This window comes from Anopheles maculipalpis, chromosome 3RL (genome assembly GCF_943734695.1).
Source record: "Anopheles maculipalpis chromosome 3RL, idAnoMacuDA_375_x, whole genome shotgun sequence".
NCBI lineage: Eukaryota > Metazoa > Arthropoda > Insecta > Diptera > Culicidae > Anopheles > Anopheles maculipalpis.
Genome location: NC_064872.1, coordinates 46,042,196 through 46,054,123, shown reverse-complemented (window position 1 = coordinate 46,054,123; position 11,928 = coordinate 46,042,196). Strand labels below are relative to the sequence as shown.

The following is an 11,928-nucleotide window of genomic DNA, read 5'->3' as shown; positions in this document are numbered from 1 at the left end:
GTTCCGATAGCGCCACCAATAAATCTAGAAGCAGTTCTCTTGAACACCTCTGCTGTGTACCTCAAGTGGGATCCCCCAAGCAATAACAGTATAAATGGTATTTTGCTATAATATTTACCAACATATTTTGGTATATTATGATCGACTCATTATTTTATTTATGTCTTTCTCTCGCTTTCTTTGTTCCGCTAACTTGCTCTGCGTTCATTAGGACAATTGAAACATTATCACATCATCATCCGAGGCTATGATGTTCACAACATATCGAAAGTTCTCACAAACATGACGGTCGATGGAGAAGCACCGAAGTTACTGCTGGCAAATTTATCTGCGGGTGTCACTTATTCGGTCAGCATTGCTGCATCGACTAAAGTCGGCATCGGTCCGTATAGTATTCCTTCAATACTAAGATTAGATCCACACACAAGACGACTGGATCATGGGTACACTAGGTAAGAGCATTGCTAACAATAAACATCATTACTGTTAGTGCATTTTCGGACGTACTTTGTTTTAAATGTCACAATAAACGTATATAAATGCAATAAATGTGCAAAAACATTTCTTTTTCTTTCCTCTTTCACAGATATCCAATAAACCACGACTACTCTCACGATATACTGACGCAAACGTGGTTCATTATACTGCTTGGTTCCATCATTGCCATTATCGTCTTCCTGTTCGGTGCCATCATCATTTTCCGCAGGATACAATTTATGAAGCATAGCTCGTTGAACAATATGCATGGTGAGTCACAAAGAATTAAAAAAAAAACCCCTCATAAAACCGTTCTAACCAAGCGTTGTGAACGACGTCATGTCCGATGATTACATATCGGAAATGCAATTTAAATGGTTATACATAATTAAGTGTTAAAAGCCTGACCAGTTCAACACTAAAACAGATCGAAGGAATTATTGACTGTAGCATAAACATAGTAATAAATATAGCAAGATGTTATTTTTCCCTGATTTATGACTTTTTTGTCCATCAGCACGAGACTTTCAATTTGAACAATATTTGAACAAATCATGAGGGGGTTTTTTTGAAAATACTTTGCCATTCATATTTTTACTTCACTTACACACTTTCTACACATTCATTTTTGGCAAACTTGGGTTGCCACGTGTCACACAACAAACAATTCAATGAGCAACGGTGTCGTTATACGTTGCGTGTGACATACGAAGATTCATTCATTCAAAAACTGGAAAACTAAAATTCTGACATGATGGAAGTGTGCATGAAAAATGTGCATGGTCACGAAGCAATTTATCGTATCATGCCATATCGCGTTTCTGAGCGCAAATCACTTTACGTACGCCAACCGTACAAGTTGTAGCATGTGTTTGAGTTTGCAATCGTCTGTGTCCATTCAAAATCATACTAGGAAAGCAATAAAATTTCTCATCAGTAAGACCATCCTGAGCAAAAGTATAATAGTACAGCAGGACACCATAAATCGTTGCTTGACATCTTATCAGCGAAGCTCGTGGTTAAATTGCAGTATGGTAAAAGAGTAAGTTGTTAACACATTTACACATTTGCAGGTAATCACGCAATCGGAACTGTTCGAAAGTTTCCTACACTACCATTGAATCCAAATGGCGTGTGGATCGATCCGGGAGGTGGCGTATGGCGACAAGCGACTGATATTACTAAGGAAGTCATCACCGATTATGCTCAGGTTTCGGCAGCACCAACGCTACCACTACCAGACTATGAACGGTAAGGATGCTGTATTCAGCAAGTAATTTGACAATTTTGATTTCGTATTGTAATGCAATGCCAGAACATAAATAAGACAAGCGACCATATGGAATCAACTATCTACTGAATTGATGTAGATGGCTATACTTAAGCTCGCTAGAACCACAACCAGCAGTGTTGTATGAGGATGTGCGAGACCTTTCCAAAAGAACCTTCTTAATTATGCCTAATTGTGTACATTTTAAACAAACAGCGTGCGCCGCAAAGAGGTTGATGACAGTTTGGTCTAGCGATACTACCCACGAGAGCTTTTGAAATAGTTTGCCAAACAATCAACAGGGCTTAAAAGCACACAAAGAACGACACATCTTCAACACTTTAACCCCTTTCCCTTGCCCCTATCTGCATGTGTGTGTGTGTGTGTGTGTGCGCGGGAGGCGCCAGAAACTATGAGGGCAAAAGCAAACAAATAAAACTTCAGCGTCATTTAAGGATACCCAGCACTCCTTGCTAACCGATTCTCGCCGCCCAACTAACAACTGGGTCTGGGATAATGGGGATCACTTCAAAGGTTTGAGCCGGTAATGGAGTTCGTAAATTTTTGGCGGTTTTCGTTTCTCACTCAAGACTGCGAATGCTTGTAGTATTCGGTAAAACTTTTCCCACAAACGATAGTGTCAGTTGTTTACCACTATTACGTTCTTGAGCAGCCGCGACAACGTTAAATGTATGCCTATCCCTTCGAAAACTGAAACATTGTGCCGAGTATCTTTCGGCTCGGGCCTCCTGAGCACGACGAACGCCTGGTTGAAGGTGTATGCATGAAGAGTGCAAACTTGCGAATGAGCATCTTCAAATAAATGCTTTGTGGGAAATCCTTACTCATGTCGTCAAGTTTAGTGGTGCTGAATAAAGTGAAAAACTTCTCCCATCACGTATTTGTTTAGCACTTAAACAGTTGTTCGTACCATTCTCCGTTGCGGTAACGTTCGATTAGTGAAGATTTTTTGTTTGTTTGTAGGGATATGTGATTCCTTACGCATTTGATGATTTATCGAATCATTAACATTATTTTCAATTCATAGAGCGTATAAGCTGTTGCGTGGGGAACGTTATAATGATCAAGAACTATTCAGACACACTTGATGATATGACTTTATTAAAAAAAGTAACTGATTGACAACAACTAGAGCGGAACACAGGAAACAATACCACAAGTATGGAATTGTGTGGCAGATAAGGTTAAATAAAACCAATAGCTCAATCGTTGTATTACACATAAATAGGCACATAATACATTTGGTCCCAGCTGCCATCCCATCTGCAAAAACTATCGAACTGTGTACACAAATTTATCATTTCTTCTCTCTTTATGTTTTACGCATTAAGTGTCCAAATTAATATAAATTTATGATGCATATATACCAACAGCATACACTCGTATTGATTCCCTTTTTGCTTGTCTGTTTGCTGTGGATGTTTCTTTCTCGCCCGGTTTTTTTTTTTTCTGTATAATTAATTGCAACTGTACACGCAGACTGTCCCCGCTGAATATGCCTGACTACGCGGAAGTGGCCGGTTGTTCATCATTCAAAAACGATCTGGGACAATCGGACCCATGCTATGACAACTACGGTGCCTACGCTTCGACCACGCTGGTTGGCCGCTCGGTGCAACGGTTCGCCCAAAATCAATTCGATGGCAAAAATGTCTACTCAGCGCCTACTCTTGCTACAGCCGCCGCAGCAGCTCCCGGTGGATGTCACTACAATAATTTCATAAATCAACAACATCAGCAGCGCCACCAGCAGCAACTTCAAGCACAGTACGGTCTCCGCGGACCACCGCAGCAGATCCATGCTCAGATACAGTCGCAACCGCACCAGCAACAAATCGGAGTGCATGATAAACGGGAGCGAGACGCAAACGGACGGCCAATCGCTGGTGGTGGTGGTGGTGGAGGCAGCGGTGGTAGCATGAAAAGCCAGAAAATGAACATCATCGAAAATCGGATGGCCGACATGTTGAACAATTTGAATCAATGCTCGTCGACGGGCCCTACGGCAAGCTACAGTACCGGTGGCATGGGTGGCATGGGATCATCATTGTACGGTGGCTCAACGGTAAGTAATCTCAATAGTGGCAGCCACTGTAGCTTACTTCCGGCAGGCCAACCGATGGCAGCCTCGTCAACGCTGACGATGGATGCGATGAACGGTTTGTCTGGGAGTGGTCCAGGAGGTGGTTGCGAACCGGGCGGTAGCAGCAGTGTGCCGCATACACCGCTTTTTGGCACGATTAAACGAACGACCAAGTACAACAAAATAGGCTACAATAAGGATAATAAACTCAATTTTGGCGATAATGGTCGATCGGTTGAACAGCCGCTGTTCGTCAAGTCGAAGTACGACGGTACCTGGTCGTCCGTGCCGAGCTCAGTGACGACGTCGTCGGCAACCAGCATCAACATGATTAATAATTCGCCATATCAACAGCAGCAGCAGCAGCAGCAGCAGCAGCATCATCATCTACTTCCGCACAGCGGCCATCTGCATCAGCAACAGCAGCCTTTGACGACACCAGGTCCACCGCCTCCGCCGCCTCCACCTCCACAGCCCGCAGCATCTCAACAAGCGCCTTCAGTAGTTCATCACTTCCCTCTGGGTCCTCACCACCCAACGTCCGTTCCGTCGTTCTATGTCGGAAAAGAATCATCCCGATCGCCATCTCGCGTTTCACCAACGAAGCACGGCATGCAAACAAATAATTTAGATAATCATCCAATACAGGAGTGCAACAATGGAGCCAACACAATCACTAATGGCCAGGAAGCGTCTACTGGTTTCACGGGCAACACGCATCATCCGTTGCAGCCAAAACCAAACTATTTGATGGGTAGTATGAAAACGGACGATGTATAAATTTGATTCATTATGTTGCTTTAGGTATAATTGCACATCATAATAAGTTTTCGGGGTTTTGCCTTTTTTATCATCATAACCATAATTCCATACATGCATCATGTTCTATTGCTATTCTTGTTTTTCGGTAATTATTAGTAAGTTATTGCAGAAAGAATGTCATTCATTTGATGATGTAAAACACGAATGTGCCATTTTTCAATTCGATTCTGTGGTAAAAACTAGTTTATTTCTAAATATGGTACACTGATATGATTTGATGACTTCTGCCGCATGTAAATAATGCAAATATATCGATATACTATGTATAACCTGACCAAGGCTTTTGTATGTTCTAATCAAGGGACGATTTTATTTTGATCAGAATCGCATCAGCAGTACTGTTCTGCCACCTGAAGTAGGTTAAACAACAATGAAGGCACATTTAAAGAGTGCACCGAAGTATCGTATATAGCACGACGTGATGATAACAATGAAGGATTTTTGGAAGAAAAAAACATGACTTCACCAAACGAACTATTTTCCTTGCTAGCTTGCGTACAATCCACGGGGAGCAATAGGGCGCCAAAAGGTAGAGAGGCACACTCAAATGAAACATATCGAAAAGGAACCTATCGTGGGCGATGCTTCAACATTTTTTTTAGGTTTGCAGATCGATGAACAAATCATTTCACGGGTTCACTTACACTACCTTGTTTAGCGATTGTATATATAGCTCTTGCTCTGAAAAGGCTTGCAAATAGTAAAACTTTAAACATGGCTTAATCGTTTTAATGAATTGTTGAAGTATTATGATAGTGATTGCCCCAATATTAATACAATTATAATATATCTTCACCTTACCAAAGAACTAGTTGGTTATGAGTTCCCTAACCTAACTTTTATTTTTCATATCAAGCCGTGCTTTGCTTCGTAGCAAACTGCAAGCGATGAAATTAATATCGATAGAAAAAAAACCTTTATTTTCGCCGATCCTTTCCATTATTAGTGAGTAGCTATCAAAATTATGCGAGCGAACAAAAATCATTTGACTGAGTAACATACATAATTGACAAAAAGGAACGTAGGAAATGAAATACACAAATAAAATATCCTGCCATTGAAACCTATTGCTATTATTATCAGGTAATTGTAGGCCAACTACTTCCACTAGTGATTTTTCTTTGAGTTAGGAAAGAAATCTAGACATAAGGAAAGGAAAAGAAAGGAATAAATAGATCAACGCCGTTGCAAAAGAACTCACATTTCGTGAGAGGTGATGATGATGATGATATGAGAAGTGAAGAGAGAAACATGAAATAAAAATGATGATATTTTGAACGAAAAGACAATACTCCTTCGTCATAAATACTACCTTTCTTTTTCGTTGCTGTGATGACTTTTTGATTTATTATTACATTTTATTGGTACCTTTTCGTGTTTTGAAAACTTAAATTATATTTACACAGTCAAATCATTTGTGTACCAAATGTTCGAACAGGCCGTGGTATTCATTTCGAATAAAATTCTTCAAATTTAGTTGGTACAGTAGTGCGTCTCGAACGATTATCGCTTCCCTGGTTTCCAAACGCAAAACTTACTGCCCTCTCGAAGTTGTCTCAAGAATGTCTCAATGATGATAGCGTCCCAGTTGAAGCGTCTTTTTGATTTTTTCACAATTTATTAGACTAGAACTACTAGTGCTGATAAACTTGCATTAACTGTGTAGCATTGTCCGTGAAGGAATAAATGTGTGGAACGTAACGTAAATACTCCGAAAAATTATTCAAGTTTGATTTTTGTAGTTATTTTTTATGTGATTCAATCCAGAAGAGTACTATGTACAGTCATAACGCTCCATTTGTAGCATTTTTCAAAACACATACTTCAATGCGTTGTTGCCATTAAAAAATCATATCCATGAAGATTAACACAGATGTGTTTCCGCCTTTGCACCCCTTGCGTTGCTTGCGCTAGATTAAACTTTCCGAAATTAAGCACAGACATGAAATACTAAAAGCGAGAAATCAACACTCCTCTCCAACCGATGGTTTATTTTTTTTATAATTCAGTCAGCTTTTTCCACCCCAAATTTGGAAGTAATGGTACCGCTTCAATGCAGGGTAGGTTTGAATGCCATCTGTGTCCTTTCTCAGTACATTTCTTCGCTTTCATCAGCAGAATATTTTCATCCGGTTGCTTTTGCCGGTCTTAGTGAAATCTTAATTACATTTTCTGGGCCGTCATTTGGATGTATGACTCGTTTGAGGATGTTTAAATTGTTCCTAATAATGTTTAATGTTTCAAATATAGCTTATTACACCTGATAGACAGTAAGTGTATTAAAACGTTGTTTGAACGGTCAGTTTTCTCTACGCAGGTAACGGTTCGGATGGGATTGGTACTTCGGACATGCCGTGTGAAGACCAACGAGGCTATTGACTCTATCACCAGACCGCCTTTACAGATTACAGATATTCAACAAATGCAAAACATTTCCATAAAATATGTTTGAAGTTTATTTTTAAGTTTGTTTTTTCTTGGTAGGTTTCAAAATCTTTGCTTTCATTTCTTGATAGAACAAACTTGATTGAAAAAAGAGTAAAAAAAACTTTACCAAAAACAAAATTAATACAACGTAAAAGTACAAAAACATAACAAACTACGTCTTCTCATATGGTCAGTTGAAGGTTGATGACGATGGTAATCCAATCTAGTGCCGTTTAGACGTATCACTAGCAAATAAATCATAAATAAAAATCCATTTATAGGGCTTTACGTTCTTCATCTTCTGCCTTCTGTCCTTTCGCACGCTTGACATCATCTATCGACGATCCACGACTGCCAAATGACCATAGACTGTACCGAGTTGTAGCTATTTTTATGAATTTCCTACGTCCCTTCCTTAACTGTCCTCCTCGATGGCAATCGTGTTTTGTTTTGAAACGTTTGCACAATCGAGCGAAACTTGATACTAATGCTGGAAGCGGTTCTTATCGTATCCAATTGACTGTGTAATAATTGAAATTCTTAGCATTCGTTTGTGACAGACACCAAGAATCTTGTCCAGAAAAAAAAACAAAACCAGCTGAGAACATATTGGGGAATTTGCCGACGTGCACTGGCCTACTGGACCATAAAAAGGGAGACACGCTTAAGGGACCTTCACAAATCCCACAGTTTGGTTTCGATCTAATAAGGAAAGAAAAACTATATGGGGAAACCTGTACCATTTTTTGTTTCGGTTTTTTTGTTTTTGTACTGATCATTTTCTGCCCTGGGGACTGTCCAAGCGGAGAAATGGTTGTAGTGAACAGCTTGATATTGTAGTGAATAGAATGAAAAATAACTGCTACATACCGTGTGTTGTCGATATATATACGTGTGTGTGTGCAACTAGGAGCGCAATGGTGGACAGAAGGAAATAAACTTCCTTTGTAACTGTCATTGGAAAATAAATCGAAGAACTTTTGCTCCCAGATAAATCCAACCAATTTTCGACCGAACGAACTTTACGCCGTGACACCGACACTGTCAAGCTTTCTCTAGTATTCTGCTTCAAGTAATCTTCGAATGACCAGCTTATCTCGAAGTATACCCTTCAAAGAATTTAAGGCAACTAAAACTGTTCTCTTTCAGTTTGCTATCGACATTAGAACGTTCCTTTTTTTCTTCAACAGACAACATGGATGCTTAACGATTGGCAATGGACAGGACAAATAGATTCCCCGTTTAAAGATAGTATTAAATGTAGATAAACTTTTGCTCCAGACTTTTCCAAGTGTATGTATATACATTTTCGCACTGCCCCAAAACGCAATTTCATTCCCAACCGAACGGCCAACAGAGTAATAACTGAGTTTTATGCTACTAATTTTGGAACAATTACGGAATCCCACTTGAAAACGGGAATGGATCAAATAAAGGACACCCTCTGTTTTTGGAGGGCTTTAGACGAATCGTGTCTTTCGAAACCCTTCTCCCTATTCCACGGTATTCATTGCTTCATTTAAGTTGGAATACCACATTTAATGCCAACTCGTTTTACGGCTAGAGCGATTCTATAGGTAATAGAACCAAGGATAAACGGAACGGGCTCGTTAAGCGTTCACTGTCTGCTAAAACCATTAGAATAAGACGAATGAATTTAAGAACCCGGTTTAAGTACGTTCCACTATCCTAAAAGCAGTGCTCGAATGTGCTTGAGTGACGAATGATTGTGAAAATTGTGAAGGGTTGCAGTTCATTGTGTTATATACATCACAAAACACCTTTTGTACACATCTAAAGCTTGCGCTTCACTTTATAATAAACGGTGCAAACTTAAAGGCAAGTAGTTTTACTAAACCGAGAAACTTACAAACAAATCATGTGCTTATTTAAAACGATTTAAAAAGACAAGGGGCTTAAATTGGTACAACAATTCCCGTGCCACACGTAAGACACCGTCAACCGTCCACCAACCGGTTAGAACAATGTTTATGGCTGAGTGTGCCGTTCACAGGTGTGTCACCGAGTTTCCTCACACAAGTTATGCATCAGCGGTGTGCTAACACTAGGCGCTTACGCTTATACGTAAACACGAGAACACACCTCTAACGACCAGGATACGATCTCCACCCAGCACGAACGGGGTAACACAAGGGGGTTTGGATTTATTTGCCGCTCAATCCTTTTTACATTGCCGGGCATTGAAGCAGCAAAAGTGGTGCCTTGGGACTTTGCAGGAAAGAAGGAGGGAGGGAGAGGGAGAAAGAGAGGAGGGGAGGGGGAGAAATCCATCAGGATCAGGAAGGTGTGGAAAATCCGCGCGTACCACTGAATGCGATAAAAGGCTCGTAAGTAAATCCACACCGAATCGGTTTTATACGCGCCGCGCTGGGTAAAACGGCTCATAAAAATATGTCCCGAAACGGTTTATGGCAGCACGGGGTATTTTATTGCGGAAGACAGAAAAGTTTTGCTTTATTTTACATCCGAATGCTTTTTATTGAGCTTCGTGGAGGCACAGAAGAGCTGGAAAAGAAATGACGACGCATCCCGTGCAGCCGAACAACATGTGTCTAAACGGTTTATCTTTTTTTTGCTTTTATAACATATTACAAATGGATTCGGTTTGGCTCTTTAGCCGATTAGTTTGTACATTACTGTGTCAGTGTGGGAAACCTAACAGTACTTTAATAATAAAAAAAAAAACAAATTAAACTAGTGGTGCAAATGGAATGTCAACCTGCATATTTTTGTTTTCAATAACTACTTTTAAACAAACAACAGAAAAACAGATTTTCTACACCAAACTTTTCCAAACTTTTTAGATAAAGAAACTTTTTTTTTAAAGAATGAAATAGCTGAATTGAAATAATTTTATAAAATAGGTTCAATGCAAAATTATACTCACAATATTTGTTCTTTATTCTTGTCTTTGTAGTTCTGTAGTTAACTTTGCCACTGTATTTCACATTAAATTAATTTCTTATACGTTTTAGTTGAATTCAGATTTTACTTTTCTTTAACAATCTTATGAAACTAATGCGAATGATGACATTGTTTCTTGGATGCTGTAATTGCGGATAATTCGGGTTTCAAATTTCACGTTCCTATCGTCAGTATAGATTCCATGTGTTTGTCCGTTAAGTTGGATCTCAAATTATGCTTTACGTATTTCATTCGAGAAAGTGTTAGTTCGCACAAATATGTTGTTCCGAACAGTGAAATTTACTTACATGCAAAATTCTTCATGTTTGGAAAATCTTTTTTCAGCAAAAATTCGTATAAATCAATTAGTCCTTCTTTGAATTTATCTTTTAGGTTATCCTTCGCTTGAATTTTTTACTATCGCTAATGTAATATTTCGCTATTGTAATGATTGTGGTTGGTTATATCACATAAACATTGTTAAGACAGCACGAACATTTATTTGTGTGCGTACCGTGTTCTCCAGTGCACTCCAGCAATGACATTCCAAGCTCAATCTAGTCTGCGTCCAATCTAAGGATGACCGGCAATCTCTATCCCGCAGCAGCGAAAGCGACTTCACTACTCACGAGACTGAACCCGCCAACCAGCCCGAACCCGACGCCAACGCTGTCAAACTCAATGTGTCAAAGCTGGACTGGAGTAGAGAACACTGCACTGTAAATAGCGCCTGCCTCCCTTTTACGGCAGTGTTTGAATCGCCCTCGAGTGCTGTTACCCAGTCATCGGATCTCCCGTGGCACTACAAAAAAATACACTTAAGACATAGACAACACAACATTTAACAAAAAAGGAATGGTGGAATACGAATAAGGATTGAAAGGATACTAGGGATGTGGAATCATAGGACAAGACCGTTGTCTTTGGCGAATCGGTGAATGATCTTCATGTAGGGGAGGTCACTGGTAGCCAAAACTTCTCTAATTTCTGTTTTCAGTCGTCTGCCGATGGCTCATACACACTTTTGTCTGAGCAAGAGATATACGCCGTAGTTGAGCATTCAACGCAAAATGATTCGACCTCAGTCGAGACATCATTCGTATGAATGCTCGGTCTACAGATAGCCCTTTGAACCAAGGCCCCAAGGACACTTGCGGAGAGATTGAGTAAAAGAAACGCCCGAGTTCATCCGCCTCCCACATGCTCTACCAACGAGACAGGAAAAGTTGCTGTGGGAAACGAAGGAACTCCTGGGCCGAGATAGGTCGGTCGTAAAAGCGCCTTCTTGGACGGCTGTTTTGGCCTTCTCATTGCCGAGAATTCCAAAATGAAAAAGGGACCCAAATTAGCGAGATCCTAAACGACTTATCGAACATTGAGCCAAGCAGTTCAATGATTTTTAAGGTAAGGAAATCCTGACTCTTAACAGCCTTCGGAGATCTCAGAGCTTCAATATCACTAAGGCTATCAGTAAAGATAAAGTACAGGTCTGAAGGTGTCGCTGCTATCATCGATAGTGCGTAAAATATTGCGGCTAACTCTACGGTGTAAACACTACATGCTTCGCTTCGAAAAATGCTTCGGTGGACTCGCTAAAAACACCGAAGCCAGTGGCCTCCTCAGAGGATGATCCATCAGTGTAGTACTGACTTATTCGGTCTAAATGACCATACTTATTCATGAAAATACCCGGAACTACCCTCGGGAGAAGATCATTAGGTATGGTCTTAATTTCCTCGTGCAATGAGGAATCTGTTATTAAAATGGAACTGTAGTTCTCAGGAAGGGCAGCACAATTTAATGCCTGTGGAGCGCTAGCACGCACTTGTAGGGCAACAAAATCTTCGTAGATCTTTAAGATTTTGCTCTTAGAACCTGTCTCTAGAAGTGCTTCAAAATTTTC

General features: G+C 40.1%; 2 protein-coding genes across 3 annotated transcripts in view; both read left to right on the top strand.

The window, feature by feature from the left end:
* LOC126560671 (protein sax-3) overlaps nt 1–4,631 on the top strand; it is a 46,045-nt gene extending 41,414 nt beyond the window's left edge. Inside the window, 5 exon segments of the mRNA XM_050216627.1 lie at nt 2–97; nt 212–452; nt 587–747; nt 1,551–1,728; nt 3,248–4,631. Of these exon segments, the coding sequence (XP_050072584.1) occupies nt 2–97; nt 212–452; nt 587–747; nt 1,551–1,728; nt 3,248–4,631 (2,060 nt within the window).
* LOC126563857 (roundabout homolog 2-like) overlaps nt 1–11,928 on the top strand; it is a 116,092-nt gene that overhangs the window by 101,566 nt on the left and 2,598 nt on the right. The gene's annotated exons all lie outside the window — the stretch shown is intronic.